Source organism: Oreochromis niloticus, linkage group LG4 (assembly GCF_001858045.2).
Source record: "Oreochromis niloticus isolate F11D_XX linkage group LG4, O_niloticus_UMD_NMBU, whole genome shotgun sequence".
Classification (NCBI taxonomy): Eukaryota; Metazoa; Chordata; class Actinopteri; order Cichliformes; family Cichlidae; genus Oreochromis; species Oreochromis niloticus.
The window spans coordinates 29,041,182-29,058,347 of NC_031969.2; the positions used below are offsets into that span (position 1 = coordinate 29,041,182).

A 17,166-nucleotide genomic window follows, 5' to 3' on the forward strand; every position below is an offset into this window, starting at 1 on the left:
GTTTTTTACTAGTGAAAATTTAAAAAAAAAAAACACTTTAATAAAAAACAATGTACAACACAAACCTATAATAGGTTAGGAGTATGCTTATGCTGTGAGGTCCCTGCTTCCACTTGACTGTGTAATGAACCAGTGGACAGGTACGTTTATATATAATATTATAACTTCTATTACATATACATATAATTTTATAACTATTTATATAGTGTATTTATTATGTACATTTTAGACTTGGGAGCAGAATTGCTGATAAACTGGTTTTTATTTAGAAATAGACAGCGTCCTCTATTCCTGGCTCCATGTTTCTAATTATGCTGCACACTGGTTTGCTATCTCTCGCACAAAATCACCACCAAAACACAGCACAAATCCCACCTATGATATACTTCCCTATAATCCATTGAATCAGCCCATATGGAAAAGAAATAGAAAAAACGTATAAAAGACTTGCATCAGATGTGGCCTACTTCATATAGTGAATCATAATAATGGACTGCATTTATATAGCGCTTTTCAAGGCACCCAAAGCGCATTGTACTCTCACATTCACACACTGGTGGAGGCAAGCTACAGTCGTAGGCAGACTGACAGAAGTGAGGCTGCCATATCGCACTATCAGCCCCTCTGGCCAACACCAGTAGGCGGTAAAGTGTCTTGCCCAGGGACACAACGACCAGGACAGAGAGCCCAGGGATCGAACCCCCCAACCCCCTGAGCCACAGTCGCCCCGTCATATAAGGCTTATAATAATATAAGGCTTACATGATTTACTCATGAAAGTGGCCACTGTCATATATTGTTTTAGTAAGTATCCAAAACATACATGTTTCATTTATATAGGAATCTTATATCTGTTTTCACTCTTGCATGCTTTTCATACAAGTTTCAAACAAGACCGATACAAACTTTATAAGATTTATATATATCTTTTCCATATGGGAGGTAGTGAAGCAGTGACGTGCTGAATGAAGCTTCGGAGGTCATTTATCATGTGACTCTGTTCAGACGAACCAAGTCTTGGCACAGTGTTTCTGAAGCAGTGTGTTGATTTTTTTTACACATGCGCCCGAGCTTCAGCTATAAATGGGCCATCACTACATGGCGCAATAACACTACTTTTAGAAGTAAATTTTTCCAAACATTCACATTTACATGCATTTATTTAAATTTCCTTTAGTAGGGTTAGGAGTCGCCACCTCAGCATGCAGACAAGTTCTGTCGAGTCTTGCTAATGTCCTACTAATTTAATTCAGGTGTGTTGCAGCAGGGATACATTTAAAAGTTTCTGGACACCGGCCCTCAAGGACTGGAGTTTGACATCTGTGCCTTACAGAGGAGCCACACCTTGAGATGTGGGCATGGTTTATATGTGGTTTATCATTTTTAAGATGAAAGCAAAACCAACCAAGTTGTAGCAATAACAGAAGCCACAAGCGTCAAGTGAAGAAAGTAGGAAGCTGGGGAAAAGGTAAAGACTCTTTATACTATTTAAAACTGGCAAGTTTATTTACAGCAAGGAATGAATAAAATAAAACCTGTACAATAATTTTGGCATGTAATACGTGTTCATAAATTAAGTAAAGTATGTTCAAAGGATTGCACGGTGGTTAGCACTGTTGCCTCACAGCAAGACGTTTCTGAGTTCAATTCCACCACATTTCCTGTGACCTGACACTGAGTGTACTGTTTAAATTTAAGACCAGAGGGAACATATGGTTAATCTTTGCAGTAGAGTCTTGTAAATAAACACCATACAGTGCTGCTGCCTTTGAAGCATTAGGAAGAACATCACAAGATTTCATTCAAAATATGGTTAGTTACTCTAAGAAATAAAATGTTATATTTACTCCACCCAGTTATGTCAACCGGTTCCACACAACTGGGTTAGTGAAATATAAAATGTATGATATATTTAATTTGAACAAGAAATTTTAAGTATATCTGATAACATTTGGATAATTAAATGCAAATCAAAAGAATCATGTTGTATTAGCTGAATATCATAATATTGATCTAACTAACCTTGTTGACTTAAATTGAGAAGACTAAATAAAACCTACTCACCCAAAAAATGCTCTACTGAAACTATAGGATTAAATCACTTTAACAGAATTGCAACTTACTCTATTTAAGTTTGTAAATTAAAAAAATCGAGCACAAGTTTATCCAGTTAACCTAACTTTAATAACACTTTGTGTAAAATTTGTTGAAGCACACTTTGAGCAATTCAAATGCTTCTAGATCTTTTTCCTAAACAATCTTTACATATATTCAAGCGCATTTTAATTTCAGGAAGACAAGATACAGAATGTCATGTTAAACTGAAATGATTAAAACTGGAAAGTGTTGTGATTCCAACATTTTTAACATTAACATGACTTAATTTAAACTTGATTGGGCTACAATGAAAAGCCCACAATACAGCCCTGCAAACAGCAGGTAGAAATTACTTTAGTGTCATTTTTGTCCATATTAAGAAAAATAACCTTTGCTTCAAAACTTAAACTGAAGTCCAAAGTTAGGAGCAGTCTTTTTCAGTGTAGTTGGATGTTGGTAAAGGTTCAAGAACAAAGAACGCAGAAAAGTGAAAGGCCTTGCAGTTCTTGTGGCAATTCAAACTGAACAGTTTATGAAGTGCAAGGAGAAGGGTTCGAGAACCTTAAAGTTCAGTGTCCTCTATAGTTCAGTGCAGGCTGTTTCACTCGAGCAGTTTGTTTTTCAGAACCTGCACCTTCATGGATAGGTTGTTCCCATCCAACTCCATCAGCACCTTCTGAAGAAATTCAAATGTGTATTTCAGGTGCTTTGGGTAGCTCAGATTTAGAATTATGAAAAATACAATTTGTTGCCCTAATTTTACATGGGATTTTGCCTTTTTCAAGTGCTTTTAAACATTAAATTAGGAACATTTTAATGTGATTAAACAATGAAATTATCTATAAATAGGGGGAAAAAAACAAATCCGAAAAAAAACGTAATATTCCGGCAGCTGTGGCGCCAAAATACTACCGTAAAATAACAGAAAATAACTTTCTCATAAAAATACAGTTATTTTCAGTAATGAAAATAGAGTTTGTTGCGCTAATTTTACATGGGATTTTGCCTTTTCCAAGTGCTTTTAGACATTAAATTAGGAACATTTTAATGTGATTAAACAATGAAATTACCTATAAACAAGGTCAATGAATGTGGCAATATGAATAATAATGCTTAAATTTACAGAAATATACAGTTAACAGTTGGGTTAAATAACATTATTTGATGTAAAAATAAATTGTATATTCAATTATATTTGATGTAATACTACATTATACAGCACAAAATAATTTGATTTATCTTTCAAAACATGTCAAAAAACTAGATATTGGCTTCAAAATTACAATTCACTGTTAATTTTACACAATATCACATGTAAATTTAAATTTTAAGTGTAATTTAACATAAATTTCCTGAATATTTACTGGACTTTCAGTTTGAATTAAGTGTGCTCCCTGTAAGATTGTGGGTTTTATCTGTCACAAAACACCCAAAGAACCCTTATTAAACAAAACCCCTGATTATAATTATATCAAGATTATGTTAATTCTTGATCATATGTTGTGTATGAGCAGTTTGTAGATGTTTATTTTACTTATAAGACAAGAGACAAAAAAGATAACCCTTCCTGGAACAATCCAAGAACAACTAACACTTATGCATAAACAAAGGCACGTAGAAAAAAGAATGTAATGCAAACGCACATTTGAGCACATAAGAAGGGGACGATGCCACCTCGAACGTTCATCTGCCTCCCCACATCTGGAGCAACGAAAAGGGGTATATTTGAGGCACATAACCTGCAGGTTTAGAAGTAGCTCTAGCTTTCTGAAAGTCTCACATTCAGGGCTGCTGCTCGCCATTTGGGTTCCCTTAGAGAAATTTGCAAAGTAATCATATGCAAAGAACAACTCGAGTAAAACAAAAGCCTCATTGTTATGTTGATTATACTTAACTGATAAGTATTGATATGTTGTAAGTTGTCACTTTAACACAAACTTTTACCAAAATAACTGAATGAATGGGACCGTGTTTCGATGACTGTAAATTAAATGTGTATTTTTTTAAACTAGTCTTTTTAGGTACAAAAGCCTGCATGCAAATATAAATTACGCTTGCCATATTATCTGAGGAGCTGATGTTTTTATGTTTTATATTATATATTTTATGTTTATATATCCATTTGTTTATTTGATTTACTTTTTTATCGTTTAGAAATAAGAGCATTTTATTGAATCGTTAAGATTGACGGTAAACGAGAAATATCGTTAAGATTAACATGTAGTGTATGACAACTCAGGTTTTAAGTGTAACTCTAGTTGCGCGCTGTGTCCGCCAGGGAGCGGCAGTGTCGATAGACCTTAATGTAGACATGCAAACACTTCCGGTTTTAACAATCAAAATAAAAGTTTCATTTTGAAAATGTACAGAAACAAATCCACCACATCCGGTCGCGATACTTTAATTTTGAAAGGTTTTTCTTGATTTTCAGGTGTACCGTCAGCACAAGGGCAGTTCATGCTATTTAATCTACACGAGCACTCCTTTTACCGTCACAGGTCGACTTCAGGTGAGCTGTTTATTCACTAGTTTATGATAAGTGGGCTTATTTTAAACGAAAAGGCTGGGGTTTTTTTCCTCAAATCGTAAGCTTTGTTGTTAGAGACGTGCTGTCATGCTAGTTAGCTACCGTTAGCATGCTAATGTCAGATTTGCTAGCGGTTAATGAGTGAGTGAGAGCTGGGCGGCGGGGGGGATGGGTCGGGTGATATTAATACTGTTTATGCTTTAATTATATAGCCATTACTAGATAAGGCCGCATTTTATAGTTTTAACACAAATGTCACTGAAAAAGTCAAAGACTTAAATCTCTGTTTTAGCTGTTAGCGAGTGTTTAGCAGAGATTGGGTCGGTGGCTAAAAGTTACTTGAGCTAAAGAAAACTCATAGGATTGAAGCTGCTTAAGTTACTCCCGGCTGGCATGTGTGTCTACAGACGTCTGAAGGTGTAGTTTTATAAGTTTTCTTTAATGATAAAGCGGAGATGCGACAATTAAAGGTTCTTTTCTTCATTAGTCCTTTCTGGTTTCTGTCGCTATACTGGGAGCGCTTCCTCTTTGGGAATTTGTCACCTTAATATCCCACTGTGTGACGAGATTAAACTTCCTTAGAGTTTAATCTCAAAGAAAGACCGCTTCTCTTTGCAAATGCTCGTCTGGTTTTAGATTAATACTTCAGTCTTTGGGTTAAAGATCTGCTAAACCTATGACACATATGTAAGTTCCTGTGGTTCAAGTGTTGCTGAATCCTAATAAGTTAGTGGATCTTTTTCTGCTTATCTTGTATTTTCTTTGTTTTTGGAGCTCTGTCTTTGACATCATTAACTTGATGAACTATACACTCGTCAATAATTACTTTACCACACCTGTCCAAAAATAGTGTTCTTTATAATATGTTGTTATATGCAGTTATCAATTTTTAATGTACAGTACAACAACCACATAAATATTTAATGTCCGATCTCATCAATATAGTGCTCAAACACGCTGGTCATAAAGAATGACATTTCCATACTAGATTGGGGTGCCAGTGGAAACTGTGTTACTGTTGGCTGAAAACAAAGGAAGAGGAGAGAGGGAAGGAATATTAGGAGACTGTTAAAGAGAAGGAAAGGCAGGACTGTAGATGTGAGAGAAGGGACTTGACTGGTTCATAGATGTAGTGAAGGGGGCAGATGTCAACCCCTAAAGGGAGTAGCCAAAAGAAGTATGACCCTTGTCTCTTAGTGGGTGTGGATGGGAATGGTCCTAGGTGGTTATAATTAGTGTTATGGTTCTATTTTCTATGCTTAAGTGTGTCTGTCTTTATATCTTAACTCTAAAGTTCTCAAGTAAGTGGCCTTATGTTCTTCTGTTGGGTGGAGTAAGAGAAAGAGAGAGTTAAACTTTAAAATTTTTAGTATCCGGTTGAGGATATGGTACACTTTGAGGTTGTAAAATTTCCCTAAAGCCACAGTTCAGTTTATTTCTCACAGAGAAAGAATTAAAAAACCAGATTTTGTTTTTGTTTTTTTGTTATCTCTTTTTTTGTGTGTGTGTGTGTAAATCATTCCTGGTGGGCAGAACTGTGCAAACGTGCAAATGACCTTTTTTTTGTTGTTGTTTGCTTGGAAACCTGCATATTTACATAGCGGTAGATATCAGGGGAAGATTTCTTTGTCTTTTGCATGTTTCCACATGAAAAACCAAATCTCTCCTGAGAACCAGCTCCATGCATAACATCAAGCTATCCTTAAGAGTAAATCAGCATTATAACTTATAAGCATATCACTAATAAAGCTCTGACACTGCATGTTAAAAGCAAAGCACTGTAAGTGTAGTTAGTGATGTATGGAGCTTACAGTTTCTGGGTTTTGGTGTTGATGCTAAACAGCCTTCTGCCTGAGTGGAGGGGAGGGTGTCATAACAGTTTATAGGCTGAGTCAGTGGGTGGGTGGGATCCCTCATAATACAGACCATGAAGGGGGAGGGCGCTACAAATGATCTGGGTGGCTTCCACTATGCTCTGCAGCGGCTTCTTCTCAGCAGCATACCAGGTGGTGATGGGGTGTTGAGGCCAACCTGCCTCAGCCTCTTGAGGAAGTCACTGGTAGGCGTTCCTAATGATGCTGCAGGTGCTACTGTTCCACGTCATGTCCCTGGAAATGTGTTCTCAGATGTATTTGAAGCTGTGGACTGTTTCTACAGCTCCTTCTCTGATAAACAGGGAGATGGAGTATTGCTCCTCTTCCTGAAGTCCAAGACCAACTTCCTTATCTTCCCCACATTGATGCAGAGGTTGTGCTTCCCACACCCATCTATTATATCTTTCACATCCTGCAGATATCATTCTTTTCTACATTAACAAAAGATTTTGCGTATAAAAGTTTGGGCTTTTCACCAGAACTGGTTTTATAAAATAGACAACGATTAGAGAAAAATGCACAGATTTCTGTTAAATGAAGTTACACAATACTCTGAGTATTTAAAAATAAGGTGACATAAGTGGCTTTAATGTTAAAATGGTCCACAGGTCTCATTTAATAAACAAAAAAGTATTTTTGTTGCCAGATGTCCTTGTTGATTATTTATCTATTTTTCTATGTCTTAATTTTTGTCTTAAGATGGTTTGTAAGAGGGTTTTTTTTTTTGTTTGTTTTGTTTTTTTTTTTCCTTCCCTTGTCCAGTTTTTCTGCTCTGTCTACGATGTTGTTAACCCTTATTTTCCTGTTTGTTGCATCAACATTCTCTCTGATGCAGGTCCCACAATGCGAAGCCTCTATCTCCTCCTGATACCCGCTCTCCTGCTCCTCTTGGCCATCCCCGTCTCCAGGGGGCGTTACAATGATGATTTTGACGATGGAGAGGACCTAGCAGACTTCGATGACAATGACTTTGCCGAGTTTGAGGACATGACTGACGATTCAGCAGCTGAAGCAGAAACCGCCCCTCCACCTCGGGCTTCACCATCCTTGCAGCCGGATGAGGATGAGGATGAAGATGAAGCCACAGTGGAGCTGGAGGATGGACAGGATGGTTTTGAAGACCCAGACACACAGGTTCATTACCTTCTAATTCTTTACATCTCAGTATTTGAACACCGTTTACATAATAAATCAGGTTTGTTTTGATCTATTTCCTTTTCATATTTTACTAGGATCAAGATATATACAGCAAATATGACCAGGAGGAGTTTGAGGGGATTGGAGACATGGAGAAGACGGGACAGTCCATGAAAGACCCCCTGATAATCCACACGGTAAGCCGGGCTTACTGCTGAAATCTCCTAAAAAGCAAGTCTGCAGCATTCCTAATCCTTGAATATACTTTGCATGTTCGTGAGTCCACATACTCCTGAGTAATAGGACTGTGAGCGCAAGGGTCCATGCAGATCACTAATGTGACCACACATAAATTCTCCATTTATATGTGGAGAGTTTACATTATTGTGCAACAACTTGACATGCTCTCCAGTCTGTGGACTTCAAGTAGACTTCAAATAAGTAAAATGGGGACGATGACTTGGATATCTTGTCTCCAGCTGCCCGTGCGCACAACAGATCAAGAGTTTAGAAACCCATAATTTTGTTCTGCACCTTTGACTGAAAATGAAACAAAGGCAAAACTAAAATGGTAAATGTAAATAATCACCAGCCCACCTATTGTCAAGCTTCAGTTTCACCAATTTATACCACCAGCACAATAAACCTGCACTATATCAGACAATAATGCATATAGCAGTTTTACCCTAAATCCCACGTTGCTTGTGATATAACTGAAGTGTCCAAATGAATGCATAGATGAAAGATAGAACTCTGCCTAGAAGTGGTGTAGCAAAACCTTCCACAGGGGAACTTGTTCTGCCATCAATACTAATCAACCATCATTATCATATGTTAAAAAAACAAAACACTAAACATGCTGTCTTATAATACAGAAAGATCAGCAGTTCAGAAAAGGTTTATGCCAGTCATAAAACTCGGTGAATCCTAAAGACACAGACATTAACTTTATTAATCCCACACTGAGGCAATTTACATAATACAGGAGCACAAATAAGAAAAAATCAATATTATACATTTAGAAATAGAAAGAAATGACTGTGTACAAATTAAAAAATACAAATTAAAAAAGCCAAAATACTGCACAAGAGTAATTTGTACTGTATATTAAAGGTTTCTTTATCCAGTAAAATACACTCATATTTTTTTATGTGTACATAAAGTGCAGTGGGAGTGATGATATATACACTCATACAGTCCCGATCAGGTAGTCACATGACAGAAAATGACGTTCTGATGGCAAAGGCAAAAAAAACCTTTCCCTTTTGAATGTGGATTTTTTTTTTTTTTTTTTTTTTTTTTTTTTTTTTTTTTTTTTAACATTTTTCAAGTTGGTGTTAAACTTTTGATCGGGACTGTGTTTTAGCGCACGTAACACACCCCATTATGTGTGTGAATTGTACCATCTAACTGCTGTCAGGAGGAAGGAGCTATGGTGCTCTGTCCTACACAATGGCTGTAACTGTCTAATGCTCAAGGAGCTGCTCAGGGCCTCCACATTCTCATGCAGGGGGAGAGAGAGGAGCTGTACATCAACCATAATCCTCCTCTCACCCAGCTCTTCTATGGAGTCTAGGGGACTGGCCAGGACAGAGCTTGCCCTCCTCATCAGTCTATTGAGTAAAATAGTCTCAGAGTTGCACTGATTTGAGCTAGATTTCTAAGTTAGTCAGACTGATACCCTGGCTGTTATTCACCTGTTTCATACACTGGTGTCTGTGTATGTCTGCAAAGGAATGACCGATCTCAGAAATGTCAAACCAGGTTTGGGGTTATTTAGAAACAGTACAGTAATTCCATTTAAAAAGAACAAAAGTTGCAACCTGTAATAGCACCATGATGTTACAGTCAAAAAGAAATCAACCAAGTTTTCAACCTGAAGATTGTTTGTTTTTAAAAATTGCCATTGCTTAATAGTTCAGAACATCTTAAAAAAACAAACACAAACTTCAGTAATTCAGAGCAAAAATCACATTTAATCATTATTTTAATAAACAAGCCTCATGTAGTTATTGAACTAAAAAATTAATCTGTCCTTAAACTTTAAATTTAATTTAAATAAAACATGAACGGCTGAACAAGTGGATGTGTTGGGAGACACAAGGTCATTCTGTAGGGCGTTAAGCTCAGACCAGCAAGTGTTTTGTGTTTTTTGACTGTAAACCAGTCTTTCCAGGGCTGCAGTCAGTCCCCGCTGGCCCACAGCATGCCTGTGGGTGTAGATGGGGACAACAAGCGCCCCAGGCAGCAATGAACTAATCCACCTAGGGAAGAACAGAGCAACATCACTGGGGAAACAAAAGCAACAACCAAATGGCACAATGTATTAGCAAACAGCTGCAGGCTAATAATGATCCTAAGGAAGGACCACCTGCAAAAACCTTTTTATGAATTTACTTCTAGATCAGTGAGGCTTCCAGGTACTTTTAGGAGTCATTTTGTAATGAAGTGTAATAAACTTTTAATTTAAAATCTTCTAATTTGATTAAAGATGCTGTTAAATGTTTACATTAAAAACAAGGATCATAAAAACAGGCCTTAGAGTGAGAAATTATAAATTAATCTTTGTCTTTTTTTAAAAAAATTTTATTTTAGTCTTCATTCCTGACTGAGCTGCTATACTCTTGGCTGTTTGCTTCTCTGCAGGTTCCTGCACATCTCCAGAACAGCTGGGAGAGTTACTACATGGAGATTCTGATGGTGACTGGCCTGCTGGCCTATATCATGAACTACATCATTGGAAAGAACAAAAACAGTCGCCTGGCTCAGGCCTGGTTTAACTCTCACAGGGAGCTTCTTGAAAGCAACTTTGCACTAGTGGGTGAGTTTTTTCCACACTGCCAGAAAGATTACTCAACAGGCTACATCTGCTTCCTTGTATTTAGTGTTAATGGTTAGCATGAGGTTAACTGTTGACACTTTGTAGGTGACGATGGCACCAGTAAAGAAGCGGTAAGCACTGGGAAGCTGAACCAGGAAAATGAGCACATCTACAACCTGTGGTGCTCTGGACGTGTGTGCTGTGAAGGCATGCTGATCCAACTCAAGGTGTGGGCAGTGTGTTCTGATATACAAGTACGAGTATTAGATATATGTATGCTACATGTATCTTATGTTTTATTGTCTTTTAAAGTTTCTTAAGAGGCAGGACCTGCTTAACGTTTTGGCCAGGATGATGAGGCCCGCCTGTGACCAAGTGGTACGTTTTCACTTTTTCTTTTCTCTCCGCTGTGTATTGCTGCAGATACACTTTCTAACCAGCAGTGTCTGTGGGTTGGGGTTTTTTTGTTTTGTTTTGGGGGTTTTTTTGCAGCAAGTCAAAGTGACTCTTAATGATGAGGACATGGATACTTTTGTATTTGCTGTGGGCACCAAGAAGGCCATGGCCCGGCTTCAGAAGGAGATGCAGGACTTGGTGAGTTTCCTCCTCAAATTGGACATGCAATTTTAAAATTCACTGTTTTTATGCATACAAATACTGACTTGTGTAGTCTGATTTCTTTGAATTTCTACCAGGTATGCATTAATATTAAAATAAAAGCCTTGTTTTTATGTATTCATTTAATTTTTTTTTGTTATCCCTTTTTTCCTCAGAGTGAGTTCTGTGGTGATAAGCCAAAGTCTGGTGCCAAGTATGGGCTCCCAGAATCCCTGGCTATTCTTAGTGAGATGGGCGAGGTTACGGATGGTGTGATGGACAACAAGGTGAAGTCTGGCTCTCATATCAAAGCAGTGTCATAAAAGAGACTGAATATTCTGAGAATACTCTTTAAATCTATTGCTGTCATTAAAACTCTGTGTTGCCTCCCTTTTTTTTTGTCATTTAAGATGGTACATTATATCACCAATCATGCTGATAAGATTGAGTCCATCCATTTCTCGGACCAATTTTCTGGTCCAAAAGTTATGCAAGAGTAAGTAATCATTTACTTTTTCAGATAATAGTTAAGAATTTCTGTCTACTGATGGATTTCTTTGATGCTTCAGGGAGGGTCAGCCCTTAAAGCTGCCTGAGACCAAGAAGACGCTGCTGTTTACATTTAATGGTGAGCATGTCATTTCTGCTACTGTCTTGGATATCGTCATTAAACCTCATTTTATTTCACTGATGTGTTTATTTTAATATATTTTGTTTTTATATTCAGTGCCTGGCATGGGCAACACCTCTCCCAAAGACATGGACGCTCTGCTTCCTCTCATGAACATGGTGATCTACAGCATCGATAAAGTCAAGAAGCTTCGTCTGAACAGAGAGGTGTGTACAGTGCACCCACTATTGCAGTGTACTAATGTTTTAGCTTCTTTTTGTAATCATTCTTGTATGTTTAGGGCAAACAGAAAGCTGATAAAAATCGTGCCCGTGTGGAAGAGAACTTCCTGAAGCAGACTCACGCTCAACGTCAGGAGGCAGCCCAGACACGGCGGGAGGAGAAGAAGAGAGCAGAGAAGGAGAGGATCATGAATGAAGAGGACCCTGAGAGACAACGTCGTCTGGAGGTCTGCAACAAGAACATTTCAGACTGAATACACTCAAAATGATACGCAGCATTATGCAGTAAATGTGTAGATAGCTTTAGCTAATTAGATTAGAAAGAAAAACTGACCAAACATGGTAAAACTCACTAGTAAGTGAGTAAGTAAAGTGTTTATATAGCACTTTTCATAGACAAAAAACGCACAAAGTGCCGGACAACAATTAAAAGACAATATCAACAGAGAACCATGTTTACAAAAAAAAAGAACTTAAAAAAACATAAATGAAGACTGTGAGAAGAAGACTCCACAGAGTCAGATAAACAGAGCTGGAGTGGTAATCTGCTCCAAAGCCTCAGTGGCACAGATGGAAAAAGCTCTGTACGAGGGACAACTAATAGATTTTGCGCTTGGGAGCAAAGACAGCAAGTAGCAGTGTGACAAGAAGTCTGGACCTTGTCCATTTAGTCTTCTGGTATGCAAATGTGAGAAAAAGCAGGACCTAATGACTGGTTGCAACATGTTTTCAAACTAACAGTCTGCTGTTATTTTAAATTAGACTGGTGAAAGTTTGGAAATAACTGCAATCTGTCTGAGTGATTGCAGTTAGCCTGTGTTTGAGATGGGTTGCCTCCCATCAGGCAACATCTGCACTCATCTTGCAATGAAAAGTGGCCAGAGGTTGAGGCATGCTCAGCAATTGACTGCTGCAAGTCCATCTCTGAATGCAATCGGCTGTGAATATCTTTTAGATATCTTCAGTTCAAGTGACTAATATTATCAGTTATAATGTACATTGATGGTGTCGGAGTGTCACAACACTTTAATTAAGACACTTATACCTTAGCAAGACAGCAAGCATGCAAAATCTGCAAAATTCAACTGTGTTTTCTCATGTGACATTTTCAGGAAGCTGCCCAGCGGCGTGAGCAGAAGAAGATTGAGAAGAAGCAGATGAAGATGAAGCAGATCAAAGTTAAAGCCATGTGAAAGATCACTACAGGGATGAGGATACAAGCACACATAAAAGCAGTGCTCAGCTCAGACCGTTTTCTTCCAGCTTGTCTCACCACAGTCCACAGCTCTTCCTTACAAGTCGCTCAAAGCTTCAAACAGACGTCCTGCACCTCTGGATGTTTCGAGCTTAGCTGTTTGTATCACCACCTGCTCCATGTCAGTGGCTAAATCTTAAAGACTGTGAGTGAATATGAGAAGGACTTTTTTTCACCATCAAATCTGTCACCACTTCTCACGCCAAGATCTTTCCTTGAATTTCATGAACATTGCGTAGCTCAGTGAGCTTTTTAACCTTAATTTGCAGGGAAGGAATACACTATTTGGTAATACTCAGACACATTTTTTTAAAGGAATAAAAGGATTGCTGTGGTTTCATTGGATATATATTAGCATTAATATAATAAATGATACTGTCAAGGACGTTTTAATTTATATATGCAATGTGGTTGATTTCTTGCAAGTTGTTTCTAATCTTTATCTGAGCAAACATAATAAAATGTACTGGAGTCTGTTGGAAAACTTTGTTTTTAATGGCAAATGACAAGGCAGCTGGTTATGGGTGTTAGTGTGGTGTGTGGGTAATAAAATAGTCTCTCACTCAGAAATTGATATACTTCTTTGGGTGGTAGTTGTTGAAAGAGTGAAGGGATAAAATGGGCACCAGAATAAGGGTGGGGCTTAGTGCTAAATTTAACTAGTAGACTCCGTCAGCAGTCTGAGCTACATTTGGTCACATCGGCATGGTCGTGTCTTAACAGGCTGAAATATTATAGTCCTGTGAGGCCGGAAGTCATTTTTAATCAAAAGTGTTTTAATAGTTTACTGAATCTGGAGAAATGAAGTGCAAAAATGGACTTCGTTGTCATTTTGTCAGCTAAAATAATTTAATCCTTGTCTTTGGTAAAATGTTAGTTCCTTTTTTTTTTTTTTTAAGTCTGACTGTCCCAGATGTTTGTTTAATGAACTCCCATTTCTGGTTAAAGTAACAGAAAACACTTGTTAGTATTATTGGCAGTTTATTGCTGCCCTTGTGGTGCTTTTAAAGGTGAACTAAAACTACATCAGTTTACTAAATATACAATTCAGCAGCACAAACCAGTTCTTACATATTTTGACAGGTAAGTTCTTTTCAATCTCAAATAAATCAGAGGGATAATAGATACTTGTCACACTCTAACACAAAGTCGGTTAAACTTCAGGCAATTGATCTGTCCAGTTAGAAAGCTAGAACCAATATAAATCCATTTCACCTGCTTTGGGACATTAAAAGTGACAACCTTTGTGTGACTTTGCCAGGTTGGCACAGTCACACGAAGGTTCTGGTTCTTGTAGCAGTCTCAAGAGGTTGGAGGGGCATCAGCCCAGCAGCAGGAATAATATCTGTTCATTTTTCCATAGAGAAACCGAGGGATCCCTGCCAGAACTCTGGAAAATGCCCTCCAGCAGGTTCATGTTTGTGACTGGACTCTTAGAACTTGGCTCCATGGTGGCGACACGAGGTCCTGGTACCTTTTAGTAAGATCTGCGATCACAGTTGTGCCCCATGCAGCTTGATAGGTCCACCACTGGCACCCTGTTCTTTACACAGATGAGAACAAGCTCATGCTGAGCACCTTGGTGTGTTCAAGTGACAGTCTAGGGACACCATGGGGACCTTTGGCCATGTTATGCTGCCTCCAACAACATAGATTTGCAACAGTTTATTCTTCATAACCGGACAGATTGATATCCCTGCAGTGTAACCAACTTGGTGTTAATCAGATTATTTAATAAATTATGGAATTTCATATCCAAAATGTCTAAGACCAACTTTATTGTCACACTATTCAACATTACAAGGCAGGAACTAAAGAAGGAGCTTATAAGCATATTTTACATCTGGTTGATTATTGAACTGGGGACATAAATCTTGAGTGCCCACCAATTGTCTGCATGATCAACTCGGTCACCTATAACATCTCCAAGTTTCTGGCTTCGATCCTCGACCCGCTGGTGGGCAGCTCTGAACACCACATCCAGAACACCCTGGATTTTGTTGAGAAGGTGAGAGATGTCATTATGGAGGCAGATGAAACCATGGTCTCGTACGACGTTACATCTCTCTTCACTTGCATCCCAGTCACGGAAGCGTTGGAGGTAGTCCGTAAGAGATTACAGGATGACACCAACCTCAGCAACAGGACCACTCTCAGCATCGACCAAGTGTGTTTGCTTTTGGAACTGTCTTCATTCCACCTACTTCACATACAAGGGTCAGTTCTACAGGCAGAAACATGGGTGTGCCATGGGCTCCCCAGTTTCACCCATCGTGGCCAATTTGTACATGGAAGAAGTGGAAAAGAGGGCTTTGCTATCCTACCCTGGAACACCACCAAGCCATTGGTTCAGATATGTGGATGACACCTGGGTGAAAATCAAATCTCAGGACGTACTACATTTCACGGATCACATTAACTCGGTGGACCAACACATCAAATTCACCAGGGAGGATATGAAAAGTGGCAGGTTAGCCTTCTTAGACTGTGAGATTTCCATCAGTAATGGGGGACATCTAAAAGCTGACGTGTACCGTAAACCTACGCATACGGATCAGTATCTAAGGTTTGACTCTCATCATCCACTGGAGCACAAACTGGGTGTCATCAGGACGCTACAACACAGAGCGAACACCATCCCCACTGACACAGCGGCCAGGCAAGCAGAAGAACATCACATCAAGAAGGCCCTGAGTAAATGTGGTTATCCCAGCTGGACTTTTGTCAAAGCTGGGAAGGCGCCTAAAGAAAGCTCCAGCCGATCCAGGAGAGAAGGACAACCGCTGCCCAGGCGAAAAACTGTAGTGATCCCATATGTGTCAGGAGTATCGGAACAGTTGAGACGCATTTTTTCTAAACACCGGGTCTCTGTGGCTTTTAAACCCCAAAACACGCTGCGCCAAAAACTGGTCCACCCCAAGGATCGGGTCCCCCGACACAAACAGAGTAACATAGTGTACGCTGTTAAGTGCCAGGAGGATTGCCAGGATTTATACATCGGGGAAACCAAACAACCTCTAGCGAAGCGGATGGCACAACACAGAAGAGCAACCTCATCAGGCCAGGACTCTGCAGTTTATTTACACCTACAGGCCAGAGGACACTCTTTCAATGATGAGGATGTACACATCCTGGACAGGGAAGAACGCTGGTTTGAGCGCAGAGTCAAGGAGGCCATTTACGTGAAAAGGGAAAGACCATCTCTGAATCGAGGAGGGGGCCTAAGGGTACATCTTTCGCCATCTTACAATGCTGTGATTGCAGCCATTCCCCAACTCTCTGTGAATGGTACTCATGGCCATTGATCAGTGTTCTTTGATCAGTGGGTTTTGGTCAGTGATTGTTGATCAATGGTCATGGGAATTTGCATAATATGATTAAGGAACTGACCTCACAGCCCATTGTTCCTTCAGTGGGCTGGTTTCAGTCATTATGCAAATGTACTGTTTATAAGGTTTGGGGAAACCTGCAGTCAGCTGAGACTGAAGAAGTCACTTGGATGAGTGACGAAACGTTTCTCCCACAAAACGCTACGTCCAGATGAACAGATTCAACTTTTGGAGATTTACTTTCCTGGATTATTGAGAATGCATCAAGATGCCCACCTTGAAGCTTTGGAGATTGTTTAGATCTTCTGTGCCTAAGGTCAGTCCGAATTATTTGAATTTCATGGTTTGTAGCTTATTTGCAGCAGGTTGCAGCATCATTATTCAAAGTCGTGCCCACTGGCTGCTGTTCTATCAGAGATGATTTTATGATAAGGAAATCCCATCATTGCTTCTACTACTTCGAAAAAGGACTTCAAACTCCTGGCTGGGATGCTCAGGGACTTCTACTCTTACACTATAGAAAGCATCCTTAGTCGGAGCATCACAACATTGATTGTGAGCTACACTGCAGTACCACTTGGCCCTCAGGAGTGTAGTTACTTCAGTCAAGAGAATGAGGCGGAACTTTTACCTTCAAGCCGCGAGACTGCTAAATGAGACTGCAACTCACACACTAC

General features: G+C 39.1%; 1 protein-coding gene across 2 annotated transcripts; it reads left to right on the plus strand.

Annotated features, from left to right (window-relative positions):
* The first annotated feature begins 1,301 nt into the window (after nucleotides 1–1,301).
* On the plus strand, nucleotides 1,302–13,644 carry ccdc47 (coiled-coil domain containing 47). Of its 2 annotated transcripts, XM_003442407.5 has the most exons (14): nucleotides 1,302–1,468; nucleotides 4,529–4,606; nucleotides 7,334–7,632; nucleotides 7,731–7,832; nucleotides 10,282–10,456; nucleotides 10,562–10,683; nucleotides 10,769–10,834; nucleotides 10,949–11,050; nucleotides 11,230–11,340; nucleotides 11,464–11,549; nucleotides 11,623–11,681; nucleotides 11,781–11,890; nucleotides 11,965–12,132; nucleotides 13,018–13,644. In XM_003442407.5, exons 2-14 carry the CDS (start codon nucleotides 4,555–4,557, stop codon nucleotides 13,096–13,098), a joined length of 1,533 nt encoding a protein of 510 aa, XP_003442455.1. In that variant the 5' UTR covers nucleotides 1,302–1,468; nucleotides 4,529–4,554; the 3' UTR covers nucleotides 13,099–13,644. The 2 variants fall into 2 exon arrangements, with proteins under 2 accessions (XP_003442455.1, XP_013125233.1); XM_013269779.3 differs by lacking the exon at nucleotides 1,302–1,468 and having other exon boundaries at nucleotides 4,460–4,606.
* The last annotated feature ends 3,522 nt before the right edge of the window (nucleotides 13,645–17,166 follow it).

Coding starts and splice junctions, on each gene's coding strand:
- ccdc47 (XM_003442407.5), top strand. CDS start 4,555: ATGCTATTTAATCTACACGAGCACTCCTTTTACCGTCACAGGTCGACT. Junction 11,341..11,463: donor ATGGTGTGATGGACAACAAG/GTGAAGTCTGGC, acceptor TTGTCATTTAAG/ATGGTACATTATATCACCAA. Junction 11,891..11,964: donor AGCTTCGTCTGAACAGAGAG/GTGTGTACAGTG, acceptor TTGTATGTTTAG/GGCAAACAGAAAGCTGATAA.